The sequence below is a fragment of the Engraulis encrasicolus genome, chromosome 24 (assembly GCF_034702125.1).
Source record: "Engraulis encrasicolus isolate BLACKSEA-1 chromosome 24, IST_EnEncr_1.0, whole genome shotgun sequence".
Lineage (NCBI taxonomy): Eukaryota > Metazoa > Chordata > Actinopteri > Clupeiformes > Engraulidae > Engraulis > Engraulis encrasicolus.
In genome coordinates, this window is record NC_085880.1 from 18738528 (window position 1) to 18756313 (window position 17786).

General features: G+C 45.1%; 1 protein-coding gene across 1 annotated transcript in view; it reads right to left on the reverse strand.

Annotated features, from left to right (window-relative positions):
• The window catches only part of ret (ret proto-oncogene receptor tyrosine kinase), a 42606-nt gene extending 27923 nt beyond the window's left edge, over positions 1-14683 (reverse strand). The window contains exon 1 of the mRNA XM_063190961.1: positions 14543-14683. Within this exon, the coding sequence (XP_063047031.1) occupies positions 14543-14606 (64 nt within the window). The 5' untranslated portion in view covers positions 14607-14683. The remainder of the gene's footprint in view (positions 1-14542) is intronic.
• Between the last annotated feature and the right edge of the window lie 3103 nt (positions 14684-17786).

Below are 17786 nucleotides of genomic sequence, written 5' to 3' on the forward strand. Positions count from 1 at the left end.
AATCAGCTCAAATGGAACCACACACACACACACACACACACACACACACACACACACACACACACACACACACACACACACACACACACACACACACACACACACACACACACACACACACACACACACACACACACACACAGAGCCATATAGCTACATAAATCAGACACTGTGTGGGCCCTTCCATATACATGGGGCCCTGGTGACTCAGTCACACTTTACCCTCCTGTATGACACCCCTGCATGCATGCACACACACAGGAGGCAACCTCTTTCCATGCGTACAACCCAGCTGCCTGCTACACTGGGCAAATCAATACAAACATGCCAGATTTGGTGCTATGTGGGACTCAGGAGAAAAGGCCCTGTGATTCGGCGATATGGGGTTGATAGACTAGGTTTAATTTTTCTTATCAATGGTATATGGGGTCCTTTTTGTGAAAAGCACCCCTGCTCTTTTGTAGAACCTTTGAGGAACAACAGACACGGTCACAAAATGCCAAAAATGAACACGTGACAATGTTGTCTCTTGCCTGTGTTCCCCTACAGACCTAGGGACATATTCCAAAAAGCATGTTCCTTACACGAGTAAGTTACAGCACCTCTGAACAAGTGGGTAAATCTAGCAATATACTGTAAGTGACCTGTTTTGATTGAAGAACAAATCAGCTATCAGCCTTATAGTAGTTCACACACACACACACACACACACACACACACACACACACACACACACACACACACACACACACACACACACACACACACACACACACACACGGACGGACGCGGCCTTTCTGCTTAGTTTTGGCCGGCGTGTTTTTCTCTGCCTTTCACACTGACAGCGTCGGCGTGCGCGGCCAGTCCTATTCAAAACCCTACCCACAGCCAAAGCTAGCATGCTACTTTGCCATTCATTTGAATGAGACACCGCCGGTCGCCGGCGTGAAAAATACGCTCGAGTTCTATTTTCCAAATGCAGCGCGGCGCAGAGCCGGCTCCCGCGCCGCTGACGCCCGACTACCGCCGGTTGGTGTGTAAGGACAGATAGGTTTCAATGTATTTTCACCGACGCCGGTAAAAAAACGCGGCCGTTCCGCGACGCTTTACCGCCTTGGTGTGTCAGACCCCTTATTGTGTGCAAGCAGGTTGTGTCAAACATTGTGTGCAGCAATACAGCAATTACATACACTACTTACAATAAAACAGCAGGCCTGTCCAATAGGTGGCCCCAGGGCCAGATCCGGCCCTTGCATGACAAGGTTCTGGCCGGCTACAGGAGGTCTAAACAAAATGAAAACATAATCACGACATCTATATTATGTTTTGGCCCTATTGTTTTGAGGAATTTGACAAACTGACCCTCTGTGAATCTTAATTGAATATACTTTCTATACAGTACATGACCTGCCAGACAAGACGACCAAACTGCCCCATGTGGTGCCCCATGTGGTGCACCACTGGCCGGCCTCTGTCCACAGCATTAGCCCATGGTCCATCTGGAGGACATAGACCACCAACACCAGACCACATTACATTACCAGCGGTTCTCAACCTTTCTTGAATAAACACGCCCTGGACCTCATCATAAGCCTCCCAACGCCCCCTTGATCTCATCATAAGCCTCCCAACGCCCCCTTGATCTCATCATAAGCCTGCCAATGCCACCCTTAATATAAAAAAATAAAATGGAGGACTAATGCCCCCAAATGGCAACTAAGCACCGCCCCCTCTCAGCAGTATCCTCCTCAATGCCCCCCTAGGGCTCCCCAACGCCCCTGGGGAACTGTAGAGCCACGTTCAGAAACACTAGTCCATACGGAAGACACACCACCAACACCAGACCATTACATTACACTTAGCTGATGGTTTTATCCAAGGCGACTTACAGTCACAGTATTTAGATACAGGGTATTGGTTACAGTCCCAGGAGCAATGTAGGGTAACGTAGGTGCCTTGCTCAAAGGCACTTCAGCGATGGAGGAAGGGAGGGATTGGTAAGGATGGGGATTGAACCCGCAACCTTGAGATCTACAGTCCAACTCCCTAAGCAGGAATGTGAAGTCAGGCCCATCATGTCAAATCATGTTTGGATGCAGGTTACAAGATAGGCCTACCATGTTCACAATAATTGGTTATAAATGCGCTCATAATGCGCTATAGATATGGGCTTCATAGAAAGTGTTACTCAGTTTGGTACTTTATTCATACTAGTTTTACGTAACAATTCTGTATTAGAAAACACCAAAATTATATGTATACCTGTATTCTCGTCATATAAAATTATTATAGAATTTGTGAAACTTGTAAAAAAAAACTTGTAAAACCAGTGTTGAAAACAAGACATGTCTTCATCTTTCCTTACAATCATATTGAAGACTCATCAGAACAAAGAAGCTGCTTCAAGCATACTGTACTGTACATACATATTATCAAATGATCAAAATGGTAGATTTGTAGCTTCACTTGTGCCTAACTGTTCTGGGATCTGATCGACAATAGTAAACAGATAGGATATTCTAGACCTAGAGGGAGTAGATTTGAGGTGAGGTAGTTCATGTCTCGTGATGTAAAACTTGGGCTAGAAAAAAACCAAACACAAAAAAAACATGTAAACTGAAAATATGGGGATTGAGCGATTGGTTCAGTGTGACCACCATACTTCCTAACTTGGTCCTTTGTTTGGTTAGACTTTGTTGATTAAGAACCATCTATTTTGCATGCTTGTATGGTTTATTGTGTAAAATAAGAACAAAGCTGTTGACGGGTTTTTACAAGGACACAACAAGAGAGCATCTTCAGAGTCTCCCCTCAAACAATTCATTACGGCTCGCTTTCATCTTTATGACGTGCCTATTGGCCAATCAGGCGGTCAGAAGCCTTTTAAAACTCTCCTCCATGGCCTGTAATTGGCCCATAACACAGGTAAAACCACGGCCATAATGACAGCACCACACACACATCAATCACTCATAAACACAATTAAATCTTCCATCTGTCTGAAACAAAGCCAGTCAGTCTCCCCCTGCCCCCCTCCCCCTCCAAACAAAACCTCCTTGCAATATTCATTAGTGAGTGAGGAATTAGATTTTATGATGTCCTTCGGGGAATGGCTGCAACTTCAGGATTGGGTTTATCCCTCCCTCCCTCTATCCTTCCCTTTCTCCCTCCATCCCTCTCTCCTTCCCTTTCTCCCTCCCTCCCTCTCTCTCTTCTTCCCTCTCTCCCTGCTGCCCATCTGGGGATGGATGGCGCATCTCGATGCATAGAGCTAGACGAGGCTCCATTAAACAATGAAGTAGTCTGCTGCCATTACCGTCAGCCTCCTAAGCATCTGTGTTTGGATGAAAATGGGGGTGAACACAGCAAGACAACATCTCCCTCCTCTCTCTCTCTCTCTCTCTCTCCCTGTTTACATACATTTCAATGGATTACGCACTGCCAATGCAAAGAAACCAGGGCCTTACTTCTTCCAAATCTTTTGTTTGAAATCAAAACAACATTTCTTGGATGCACTTGCAGTAAAACCAGTAAAAGCACTCAACGAGTGCTCACGAGCCTCGTTGCTTTTCTACTGGTGTTGTTGTTGCTTTAAGAACGGCACACTTGGGGGAAACGCAACCAATGAAAAGGAAAAAACGAAGCAGCACCCAGACAATTAACTTCCCAAACAAACATTTGCTGACTTCACCATTCAGTGCACTAATTGCATTCATTCATTTGTGCCGTTGCCTGTTCACCTTATGGTTTTTCTGCACTCCGACACATTATCAGTTTTGCGGACCAGACCGCCTGTAGCTTTTGGATAGGGCACCTGCTGAGCTTTCCACATTTCTGCTTCCCGTACTGTACTGCAAGCAGAGCTGGACAGGCCATCTGGCATATCCTGGCATTTCCCAGTGGGCCCCGGCCCGCACCCTTGTGGACCCCTAAACTGAACGGAGCGTTTGGGTATCCAATACTGCAGCCCTCCCCAACCTTTGCATTGACTCCAATGGTTCACTCAAGCAATATTTATATTACTAATATCATTATAATTTTTTTAAATCATTATTAGGCCTATTTTTTTCACATTTCTGAAAATAGGGGCACACAATGGTGCGGGGCACACAATGGTGCGGGGCCCACCGGTGAGTCAGTTCTGTGCCGCAAATGATGAGGTTCTGAGGGGGCCCCTTTAAGCCAAAAGTGCCCGGGCCCTATTTCTCCCCTCAGTCCAGCCCTGACTGACTGCAATGGACGAGCGCTTGGTATTATTACACGGACCACTGGCCTTGACAATTGCATTGGGCACTGGCATTTCCTGATACGTTCAAGTGTTTTGCTGAATAACGTGGGTCAGCTTCCTTTTCTGATCTACTCTGCATTTAAATGTAGCGATGCGTTCCACATGCGTTGGTCTCAGTTGCTGAAAAGCGTGCTGGTTTTAATGCCCATTTTTTATATGAAATGGCTGGTTTTCAGTTTTGAAATGTCATAATATTGTCGAAAATTCCCTCCAGCACCCCTTTTATAAAAGCCAATAGTGTGTGTGTGTGTGTGTGTGTGTGTGTGTGTGTGTGTGTGCGTGTGTGTGTGTGCGTGTGCTTTTGTGTGTGTGAGTATATCTGTGTGTGTGTTTGTGTGTGTGCAATCATGCTGTGTGTGTGTGTGTGTATGTGAGTGTGTCTGCGAGTTTGTGTGTGTGTGAGTGTGTGTGTTTCAGGTTTTATACAAAAAGCAAATCAATCCGTCACACAAGGGGGAACACTGGCAGCCAAGGCAGCAAACAAATGTCCTAAATCATTAACTATCATCATGGCAAAAGCATCCCAAAGTGGGTAACTGAGTAGCCGGCTTGGCAGCCATTTCCATTTCTGTGCTTTCCATTTCCTCACAGCAAAAGACCTCGCATGGTCAGCGCTCAACCAAGCCCAACATGGGGGCCAGTGTGTGTGTGTGTGTGTGTGTGTGTGTGTGTGTGTGTGTGTGTGCGCCCATGTGCGCCCCTGTGTGTGTATGTGTGCACGCCCGTGTGTGTGTGTATTGTGCATTGTTGTAAATGATCGGTCCAACACATCATGCATCACTGACCACTGCAACGTAACGTGTAAAGACCCGTGTAGAGAAACGCGAGCTCCCGTCCCGGTGCCCTTGGGAGCCTGTTCTGTTTCAATCAATGTCTTTCTTGTCCCTCTTTACTGAAGCAAATTAGATTCCGCCCGCCGAGGCCCCGTAACAGAAATGTGACCCTTAGCTGACTGACAGAGTGATGCTGATTGGACCTTGGCTTGACGGCCGGTCGGTCGGACGGTTGGCCGGTCGGGGGAGGAGGTGCATTTTGGGAGCGGATGCTCAACAACGCTGTAGACTAGAGACTTCCAGGGGCCAGTCAGCCCAAGGTGTCCTAGACCTAGAGAGAACCGGAGGTGATGCTCTGGCACGACTAACTGACGACATCGCAACACACAGCGCAATTTATCATGACCTCAAAAAAAACAACAACCCTCATCTACCCATTGCTGCGGTATTGACTGTGTTATTATTACTGTAATCAATAGCAGCTACATGGGTATGAAACCACTAATTAAGAGTTGCTATAAGGACACTGGATTAAGGAGAAAAACAACAACAACAACAAAAACAACCTTAAATAATGGATATGCAGAGGTCATACAAGAAACTGAAAATGTTGTCATCAATACATGAACGAGAAGAATATGAGTAGAGTAACGTTATTGATCGCCCGGGGGGGAATTAAAAAATATAAAGGCTGAGGTGAAGAATATAAAATTGCTTTGCCAGTTATAGAGAATGTGTGACACTGAAGAAGGCTCTGTGCAGTCGAAACGTCTGTCATACCAGTCCCTGCATTGTTTAAATAAAAAGAAAAGAACAAGAAACAAGAAAAAACTGAGTGCGATCCATTTCCTAACCAGTTATAGAGAATGAAATACATTTGTATGAAACAGCAACCTCAACACATTTTGCCTCACAGCTGATGATCTCCTAAAATGGCCCCTCGTGTAAACACCATTCATTTCCTTTATTAGTGTAACGAGTGTAAACCTCGGTTACGAGGGCCGCTGCTAAAGTTGTGGAGGCCCTACGCATAACTGGCCAGGAGGACCCCCTCATAAATAAATAATAATAATATTAATAATAATAATAATAATCTACTAACAAATAAATATATTTTTTGTCATGCAATATTTTTTCATGGTGTTTTTAATGAATGTTAATTCAAGAGGCCCCTATTTTGGGGGCGAAGTGGTGGGTGCCCCAAGCACTGGTTGGTGCCCTAGGCACTCTGCATACTCTGCTTATGTCTAGCGGCGGCTCTGTCAGTTACTGCCATTTGAGAGACAAGGGGAGGTGTGTTCACATGTCTATTGCACAACACAATAGAGAAATAGAGTGGGCTTGTTATAAAACGGGTTATCTCTTCTGATGATCAAAACAAACATGGGCTAGCCACACACAGGAACTCACATGCACACACACCCATACACACACGCACACATGCGGCCGCACACAGACATCCACGCACACACGCACACACCCACATAGACATGCGCGCACACAAACACGCACACACACACACACACACACACAAATGCATGCACACAATCACACATGCGTACGGACTCACAGACACACACAGACACAGACAGACACACACAGACACGCACACACAAACAGACACACACAGACATGCACACACACACACACACACAAAGACATGCACACACACACGCACGCACGCACGGACACACGCACACACACACACACACATACACACACACACACACGCACGCACGCACACACACACACACACACACACACACAAACACACACGCACACACACACACAAACAACATGAACATTCAAGCACGAATGAGATTCCATTATAACCTGAAAGAAAAAGAAGAGGGAAAAAAAGCCCAGTGATGATAATGGCTCCAAATTGGGGAGATTTATCATCTCTCCGCGAGCAATTTGAGACACAAGCTAAACTAAATCATTTAATGCAATATGGCCAGCTAAATCAAATAGTCCCATGTATCAAATGAGATATATTGGTCTGGTCTGTCTCATACAGTAAGCCGCTGCAGTGGGCCAAACCTTCCCTCTGATGAAACTGATTGGCTAATGGGGGACAGGAAGTGGGTGCCAGAGCAGGGTGGAGCAGTACAGACCAGTGACCCAGCCCTGCCCCGGCCAACTTGATTTGATCGAGATGGGCTTCTTCATGGAGATTGTCTACCAATGCCTCTTTTCCACTGCCAGTTTTCTGGTAGGCCTACAACTCGACAAAGCGTGACTCGGCCGCCACTTTTTGCTTTTTGAATAGGCACAACACAGCTCAATCGTAAAGCAAAAAGTGGCAGCCGAGTCACGCTGTGTGCAGTTGTAGGCCTACCAGAAAACCGGCAGTGGAAAAGAGGCACAACAGGCTGTTAACAAAGCTAAACCCTACCGAACCGCTACAGAACTGTGTCGTAAATGGCTTAGTAGCTCAGCTCAATTGACATGACACCACAGCGCAGCATAACAGAGCATAGCAGTAACCCAGCCCCAGCCCCTGGAGTAAAGCCCCAGCCCCAGGCCTAACCATAGCCCCAGCCCCAGCCCCAGCCCCAGCCCCAGCCCCAGCCCCAACCTCAGCCTCAGCCCCAGCCCCAGCAATACAGCCCCAGCCCCAGCACCAGCCCCAGAAATTCTGCCCCAGCATTACAACCGCAACCCCAGCATCTCCCTTCCGTTTCAGTGGCCAGTCGGTTTCCCTCCATCATCAGTATCAGGAGGAGGATGGAGGTTGGAGGAAGGAAGTTGGAGAAGGGGGATAGAGGATGGAGGAGGAGGAGAGAGGATGGAGGATGATGGAGGTTGGAGGAGGGAATAGGGAATAGGTCAGAGGATGGAGGGTGGAGAAAGATTGAGGATGGCGGATGGAGGATTGGAGGATGGAGGGTGGAGGACGATGGAGGGTGGAGGAGGGAATAGGGAGGATAGAGGAGGGAGGGGGAGGAGGGAGGGTGGAGGGTGGAGAAAGATTGAGGGTGGACAGTGAAGGTTGGAGGTGGACGATGGAGGGTGGAGGAGGACGATGGAGGGTGGAGGAGGGAATAGGGAGGATGGAGGAGGGTAGAGGAGGTGAAGGGAGTATTGAGGAGGGATGAATGTTGGAGGATGATGGAGGTTGGAGGAGGGAATAGGGAATAGGGAGGAGAGAGGGAGGGGGACAGAGGAGGGTAGAGGAGGTGGAGGGAGTATTGAGGAGGGAATGTTGGAGGATGGATGATAGAGTGTGGAAGAGGTTGGAGGAGGATGTTGGAGAGGGTGGAGGAGGAGGAGGGTGCATGGAGGAGGAAGGGTGGAGGATATGGGCAGCAGATTAGTGCTAGGCCAAGCAAAGTCTGCTCCCAGGCCAAAGGCCAGTGCACACAGCCATAGATAGGGGGCAACCCGGGTCAGACCTGCTGATGCTTAAATCAATGTGTCGCACCGTAAACAATGTCTCGCTGTTTAACTCTCCAGGTGAAGCATGAAGGAACGGTAGCTAGGAGCTGCAGTGCTACTATACCGGATATGATGACGAACTATAGGCTGACTGTAGAGGTGAAGGGAGGTGAAGCAAACAAAACAATAAAAAACATATGAGATATGATAAAACGCCAGGGACATTGTCTATGATGACGTGGGCTTTTTGTCTGAGAGAAAAAAAAACACTTCCCTATTTGCTCTATGTGAACAAGCAAACATTTGTGACCTTCTGAAAGCACACATATTCCTCCATGCCATGAAACATCTTAGATTTGTGGTGTTCAATACACAGACACAGTGGGTATTTCTCAAAGAGAAGTGTCCTAGCAAGGCTAGGTAGGACGAGTAACGCCCATTTATCGCGCATTTCACCAAAGAGTATCCAATCACTAGTTCTAAGTGCAATTAATAATTGGATACACTGGGCGCAAATGGGCATTACTCGTCCTAGCAAGGCAAGGACACTTCACTTTGAGAAATGCCCAGTATCTGCAGAAACTTTCCTGGTTGCCAAATCAGTTCCGTTCTGCTGCCTCTGTGAGGTGCTGGCACACAGGGGTGTTCAATACCGGGGTGTAAAGTGTGACTGAGTCACCAGGGCCCCATGTATAAAGGGGTCCCACACACAGTCCGACTTATGCAGATATATGGGGGGGTCCATTGGAGCTGATTGTACATGGGGCCCACAATTTGCTGCAACGCCCCTTGCTGGCACGCCCAGTGGTGGGCGCAAGTGTGTGTGTTGAGGAGCAGGTGTTTGGAGTGCAGTGCCCTGGGGCTCATTTAGCTTTTTTGTATGAAACAACCATCCCACTCATCCAAGATGCAGTAGGATCAGTGTTTAGTACTAGCTCCTTGTGCATTAATAGTGAATGATCTCGCACGGTTTACAGGGCTGCAATGCATGGCTCTGTGGACCGTGCACTCTCTGTGGTCTATCACGATTGGTGAATGTCGAATGCAGTATAGCCAATTAAAAGCATTTATTCATCATGAGGATTCCATATTATTGTCATCTATTCTGCTATACACATATTGTTTTGAACATGGCTTAGCCATGTCGAGTTTGTAATAATGTGCACTGCATTGCCCCTGCCAAATAAACCACAAATAAAATAAACTCAAACAAACTAAAACAGGGAACTTTTAAATGTGTAAAACTAATCACCAGAAAGACACTAGTATCCCTTGCTGTGTGCTAGAAAAAGGGAAGGTTTGTGAGTTTGTGATTCATTACTCTGTGTTCACATTTATTTTAACAACCCTTATCAGGCAGATGTCAGCTGTCAAGATAAATCGCAACCATACATCATCATTGGAGATGGGAGCCAGAGGCGGACTTTGCACTAGGCAAACCTAGGCAATTTCCCAGGGCACCGGTCAAATCTGCCCTTCATGGGGCCCCCAACTGTCACAACAGTAGCGATAAACACACAAATAAGTAGGCCTGATCTTGATTTGTCACTTATGCAAAGTAATTCAAGATATATATGAGACAAAACACTAAAATAGTATCCTCACTCCTTCCATGCCAATTGGTGACGTGTTACTATAAAAGAATGTCTTTTGAGGGCCCCATGTTTTTATTTCACCTAGGGCCCCAAAAAGGCTAGATCCGGGTCTGATGGGAGCCATTACCCAAGCCAGACCCTGGTGTTTTTCCTCAGCGAAAAAAAAAAGACGTTTCACCACCACCAATTTCCAAACAACCCATCTTTTCATTACACCGCTGATAGTTATCGCTAATATCCTATTTCCTGCAAGTCAATTAACCCATCCGCCGCAATGGGGAAATATGGCCCAACGACTTTAGCTTAGCTCCATTTCCTGATTATTTTCGCAGTGAATGCTTAAACATTCTGCTTAAGCTAACGGCAAAGGAAAAACACACACACAACAAAAGAAGGGGAAATGATTTCCCCTATCTCATCAGGCAATCATCACGAACAAGTTTGAAATGAAATAATCATTGGTGCTGTGTCCAAATATGGTTGACTGTCTAGGGAACGCAAAAATAGCAAAAATAGACATATTTGTAACCCACATAAACATAGATGTGGTCGTAGGAAACTTTTGCTGTATTTTATTCAATTCCTGGCATTCTTGTAACTTCTTTTTTTTCTATTCAAAAACACTGGGGATAAATTAGATTGAATGCCCTTTGAATAGGGGTAAATATCAGTAGGGGCCTATGTGGAAGAAACTTTTTGCAGTATTTCATTCTATGTCTGGCATTTCTGTAACTTGTTATTCCTAATCACATATGCTGGGGATACATTACTGTAAACTGAATGCCCTGTGAATAGGGGTAAATATCAGTATGTGTAGTTTGTAAACAACAGGTTAGAAGTCACCAGAGACTTTGCACTGGTTCTCTGATGGATACCTTCGTGCTCTTAGTCAGGTATGGCTACCTACTGTGTATGAGTGAAATTCTCTCTAAGATCCGCTGTCACAGACAGCCCTTCACATATCTCATTTTGATAGCTTCTCTTTCCTTCAGTTGTCATTTTAAGAGATGTGGGGCAGACAAGGGACAGAACGACACCAAGAACTAGACAGAGACAGACAGAGACCAATAGACACAGACAAATGTCCTTCCCAGACAGGGAGCAAGAGAGAGAGAGAGTGAGAGAGAAACAGAGAGAGAGAGAGAGAGAGAGAGAGAGAGAGAGAGAGAGAGAGAGAGAGAGACAGAGAGAGAGAGAGAGAGAGAGAGAGAGAGAGAGAAACAGAGAGATAGAGAGGGAGAGAGAGAGAGAGCTGACAGACAGAGAGAGAGAGAGAGTGACAGACAGAGAGAGAGCGGCAGAGTGAGAGAAAGAGAGAGAGAGAGATAGAGAGAGAGAGAAACAGAGAGAAACAGAGAGAGAGAGAGAGTGAGAGAGCTGGCAGACAGAGAGAGAGAGTGACAGACACAGAGAGAGCAACAGAGAGAGAGAGAGAGAGAGAGAGAGAGAGAGAGAGAGAGAGAGAGAGATCAGCCCCATCACCTGAAACAAAACACACCACCCTCTGCTCTGTTTACCAGCCTGCTCCCCATCCTTCAGAAGCCCTCCAACAACATGCAATCCATTAGCCCAAGTCCTCCCACCCCTACCCGAATACCAAGTCCTCCCCTACCCGAATACCAATTGAGATCCTCGTACCCATGGCATGTAGCACAGGATGGGTTGTTTTTTGTAATATATGAGGTGAGGATTGTCTCTGTGGGTACTATAACCAAAACAAATGTGAGCCTGTGCACTGAAGAACAATGAAATGGAAAACAAAGAACTGGACATCTCGCATAAAATAAAGTGGTTGGTGAAGCAGCTACATTTCAGATAGTGAACAAAGAAAAAGGAAAAGAAAATGTTCATGAAATGCAACAAAACAGTAGAAAACCACAACCTTTCATTTCTCTTCACCATATACGTGGAAAAAAGTGCCACTTTTTTTTCTTTTTTTTCTACTCAAGCCCATTCCCTATCCCAACATCCATTTTGAGCACAAAGGGTTGTCATCAAACATATGAGATCCATTTTGCAGCGAGCTAGGGCAGTCACCCGTCCCCGTGTCTTTAATGAGGGTTTTAGAGCCTCATCTGTTATTGGTGAAGCCGTGTGTGTGCTCTCTATTATTTTACAGGCAGTGTTTTCCCTCCGCAAGACAAACACGCTCTGTTTGTCCAGGGATCACAGCACCTGCTGCACACCTGCCCCTCGAAATGGCCACTCGTTGCGTGTGCGCCTTTTGTTTTTTTTTCCTTTCTCTTTTTTTAATCTTTCTTTTTTTTTCGTTTGGTGGTGGTGGTGGAGATGGGGTTGTTTTGAACACGGTGGGCTTCTTCTGCAAGGGTCCTTCACACAATGAGTCACCATCCACCAGGAGCTTTTCAACAAGTTGTTCAGAATCAGACAGACAGAGGAGAGAAGATGGCCTCTATTCTATGTATCTCCAGAACTAGGAACAAGCTTGTGGCATCATGGATGCTTGTGACAGTTGCCGTGTTTTTCTTTTAGGCTTCTGTGTTTCATTGGTGCCTTTACACAGTTAAAAAAATGCTAATTCAACACTCAGACAGTCCATTTAACTCATTCTAGAGTGCATTTGGTTCCAGAATACTCTTTAGGTGTTGAATTAACATTTTTTTTACTTTGTACAATGGTTCAGGTTTCATTTGTGTATGTGACCCAAACTTTATTTCACCAGTGATATCAGTTACGCCAGGTTTTTTTTTTCTAAAGAAAGATGGCCACATGCCTGGCAACAACTCACCTTAGCCTATATTTATCAGAACCATACATAACACATCAACAAACATTTCACTTCTTGTGGTTACACCACTTAAGTTCTCATTAGCTGTCATTATTATCTTAATGTGCATTGCAAATGACACCCATCACATTATGACTGCATCAACAAAGATTTTTTTTTTTGTTCGAACTTTCATCATACTCCATCCAGCTATATGGCGGAAAGAGTAAGTGGATTTGTTAGAGGTCACGTCGCCTATACAGTACAAGACCCTAACTGGTCGCAAGAGCACTTTGGCTTTATTACTCTAATCAGTATGGGTGTGCTCATTCATATACCATCGCTTGGATTATTGGGTTTGCCTTTGTATTCATCAATTAATCGATGTAACAGCACATTTAAACATTATATTGGAATTAGTTTATTGCATCTTAAATACATGTAAATGCTGAGCAAAATGATATCCTAATGCCTTCTGTGTTTGAGAAAAAAATACATTTATCGAGTGAAAATGTTATTGAGCGCCTTGAGAACCACGTTTAAGTACTAAATATAATTTTAAAAGGGTACCAAAGACGGTGAGAGTCCGGGTAAATCTGCGTGCGCTTGTAAACCAACCAACTGTGCCAGAGCGCCCGTCCCATCTGAATGTGACTGGCCAGGCCACACAATGAGATTTGCAAACTCTTGTGCCATGAGTAAAACTATAAATATAGTCACAGGGCCAGAAGCGAGTGTTAGTACAGTTGGGCAGCCGGGTCTTAGGTGGGATTATAATATTATGATATATAGCTCTTTGCATTTTCCTACCCGGCACCATGTGGCGCAGCCTTACGATTTGGAGTGAGGTATTTATACCCCACGCCAATGTTTTCCTACTTTGATGCCTGGCAAGACTGTCTGGTCGATATTTTAATAGACAGACTTAGTCTATGTGACTGGAAATTGAGACCACCCTATACATTGTGTGCAGCTCCGACGTGGAGCGAGCGTAAAGGGCTCGTTTTCCTTTTTGAAGGACACCGAGCTGACAAAGGTTCTACCTGTCGGCTACTATTTACATGTTGTTGTGATGTTGTGCACCATATCAAGCAACCATGTGGTAATGTAGCCTAGTATTCATCATGGAAAGCGCGCGCCGATATCGCCCATTGAGCCAGCAAGGTTTTCCCAAAGAATGATGCCTCAGTCACATAACGCTCTCCGATTTCTACAGATAGGGCATTCGCAACATTCATGTGTAATAATTTCACACAATTATTATAACACTTATATTCTAATTTCTGTGGTTAAGTAAAGTCTGAGGTTTCGTACAGTGGTGTGGTGAATTAGCACCGATATCTCCGCATCAGGACACAGCTGGCGATGCTTAAAAGCGCAAAGTTGGCGTAAACTTGTGTAGGATTTCTCCAAACGTGCCAGCCTATACATACGATGACCACAGCGGCGACAGTGCAAGTGCATGTCTGGACCCACTTCAATACACCCTTAGCTCAACAATAAAAAAGCACTGTCCAGTTTGGCAACAGATCTTCCAGATGTCGCCACTCGTTTGATTCAACCACCTTACGCCACTGAAGAGTTGTCACTGAGACAAATCAGGGTTGCTGAAAGAGGCTAAATGGGAATATGTAGAAAAGTGACAGTCGAAGTTGTTTACGGCATCATTAGCCATCAAAAAGTTGCCGGAATTAAACCACAATGAGAATGGAATGGAAGGACTGAGTCCGTCTTGTAAACACGATGTCTTACAAGGGTAATTAAGGTCAACTCTTACCTTTGCACACAGAAAGGAGCACAAGAACGATTCCTCTCCAAATTATACCACGCGTTGTTTCCATACTCAGTAATCATAGGTGAAAAAAATCCCCAAAACAAGTTCAGGACACGTTTCTAGTTACGCTTTCCGAAGTCAATATTGGACAGTCGAACAGCCAAAGTCCTCCGTCCGGGTATCCCATAGATGGATTGACCACTGCGGGCTGGGCAGCAGGGTGTCTGTAGAAGGCAGTGCAGGGGGAGGAGGTTCACATTGAGCTAATAGCTGCTTGGTGGATGGAGGAAAGCAACGGGAGGGAGAGAGAGAGAGGGAGACCGGTAGAGCATCATCAACAACCGAGAACGCATAGGCTATCTGCGAGGCTATTCCCGAGTTTATAGTCCTAATTTGTGTCCTAATAATAATAACAGTAATAACAATCAGCTAATAACCAATTTTCAGGTTAATTTAAAGGGACACTGTGTGAGATTTTTAGTTGTTTATTTCCAGAATTCATGCTGCTCATTCACTAATGTTACCTTTTTCATTAATACCTACCACCACCATCAAATTCTAAGTATTCATTATGACTGGAAAAATTGCACTTTTCATACATGAAAAGGGGGATCTTCTCCATGGTCTGCCATTTTGAATTTCCAAAAATAGCCATTTTAGCTGCAAAAATGACTGTACTCGGACCATACTAGAAAGTATTTGTTTATTACTTAGTGAACTTTCATGTAAAGATCAAATTTGGCAATAGACAGCCCAGTTTCAATGAGCAGCATAGTTGCAGTACCTTTTTTGTCCATTTCCTGCACAGTGTCCCTTTAAAAGTCACTGTGACCGATGTCAATCAGGAAATCATTCGACTGACAAAATGTCGTATAAATAGGGCGCACCTGATAAGAACATTGTTTTCCATCAAATTGCCCAAGTTTGCCAAAGGAGTTATTGCCATTTTTGTGTGTTTGGTGAGGCGTTTTTTCTGTAGGCCTATAGTATCAAGCAATCTAAGAGCATACACATGTATCCTGCCTAGGCTACAGCTATGCAACTGCAAACATCAACTTTGATGTGTTGCTTTATTCATTCATTATTTAGGGCCTACTTATTTTAACTTTTTCCTAATTTCATTAGTTTTCATTCACATAACAGATGAGAGTACCACTGCTTGAACATCCGCCATGTAGGTCTACCCTACCCACGCACATAACAAATTTTATTTGCATATGATGATGACATTTCTCAAAGATAGCCCTAACTGAATTTGCAGCCATTACATGCCGAGCTTAATGATGTGAACAAATTAATAAAAGCCTTTCATGATACGGATAGTGTCATAGACAGCAGTGTCTTACTGACCTAAATTAATTTGATGTACCATTAAGTGCACAGTGAATTTGTAGGGAGGAGCGGTGTAATCATGGACAATTACATTGCACATAAAACTCTGGCAATTCATTAACCAGAGACCAAGAAGACTCAACACACAATGCCCACCACATATCACAGGACAAAGTGATATTTTGTCCTCTGTTTAACATCTAACAAACCATATCATAAGGTGGCACTTGCTATGTTTGTCTGACCGCAAAAAAGCAGATGTCACTTTAGCACATGCAGGATCGCAGACAGCTTTGGCCAGGCCCAGGACAAAGTCATCTGAAAGGCCCCCCCACCACCCCATAAATACAATGTAATAAGAACCCAATTCTGGGGCCCCCCTTTAACCTGGGCCCGGGACAACTGACCCCTTTGTCCCCCCCCGTCGGCTTCCCTGAGCACATGCATTGTGTAGGCCAAATGAGGCTACTGCGTGCTGATGAAATCCCACTGTGGCCGCAATATGCCTATATGCCGCCATGTTGTCACACCCCGGGGGCCATGGACATAAGTCTAAATGAATGTGTGCTTGGCAACTGGCATGGACATAAGTCTAAATGAATGTGCGGTTGGCAGTCCTTGAGTCTCCATTAGTCTTCTTAATGCCGCTTGACCCCGCCGTGTCAGAAGTTAAGAGGGAGTGACCCGGGCTGTCGCGGAGTCTGCCCCTCTGATGCGGATGCCCCTGCTAGCAGGCTTTATGATGGAGCCAGTTCCACTACAGTAGGCTGGCCACGAGCTTGCTTGCATGGCGATAACGACCAATGACATTTTGGGTGCGTTTCAGTCTAGGTCAGGGCAGGGCTGAGGCTGAGGCTGGGGCTGGAACGTGGTGGTTGAATCCGTGATTGTCTCTTATCAGGGTATTGTATTTTTGGCAAGAGCTTACTGAGGCTCCCAGACCAAGCGGCAAGCCCATTATAAAGTGACAGGGCCGAGAGAGGGCCCTTTTTTGTCCTTTGAGAACAGGGGGGGAAAAAACACTTGGCGAAAGCTCCCAGATACTGAAGGAAGCATGTTGGTCAAATCTTCACCCGCTTTGTTACCAATTTCACTGTGTGTTAGTGTGTAACACTATACATTTAACTGTCTCTTGATGTCTAAAATACCTAACATGAATTCAGCCAACTGATTCTTGGAAAAATGGATACATTCATAGCCTAGTAAACTAGCCCCACCCGCCAGCGGCCAAAAATATGTTTGCCTGAGAGTGGGTCTAGCCTCGGACAATGCCCCATGCCCTGAAACAATCACAACGCAGGAGATTTGTTTTGATTTGTTTTGAATCTATGGATGCAAAGCGGACAGGGTTTTGAGGGAGTGACGGCAAAGTGTTGGCCAATAGGCACAGACACAGTTTGAAATAATGGTTTGCTTCCATCAACAATCTTCCGATTTCTCATTGATTGGGGCCTGACTAAATATTCACATTCAATCTAACATTTAGTCTGGCTTGCCAGGCTAATACATTCACTCTCTCTACTGATGATTGTGCCATGCTGTATGGCTAAGATAAGCCCAACTGAAAGCCCAACTGGGAAACTCCAACTCCCATTGTCATTGTGACACAGCAGCATTCCACAGCACTCCTCAACCTCTGGGCTACAAGTCTGGTGCCCTACCCGCTTGCCCATGACTGTCCTAAGATACTGTAAGATAAGATAGGATAAGATAAGATAAGATAAGATAAGATAAGACAAGACAAGACAAGATAAGATAAGCCTTTATACTGTTACACATGAAAATTGCATACACATAAAGTACTTGCAGATATAAAGTGCACATGAAATATACAGAATAATGGGGTTAGTTTTTTTTAAGTACATTAGTACAGGGTTAAATGGAGTGAACACATATTCAATGAAAGAGAAGAGTC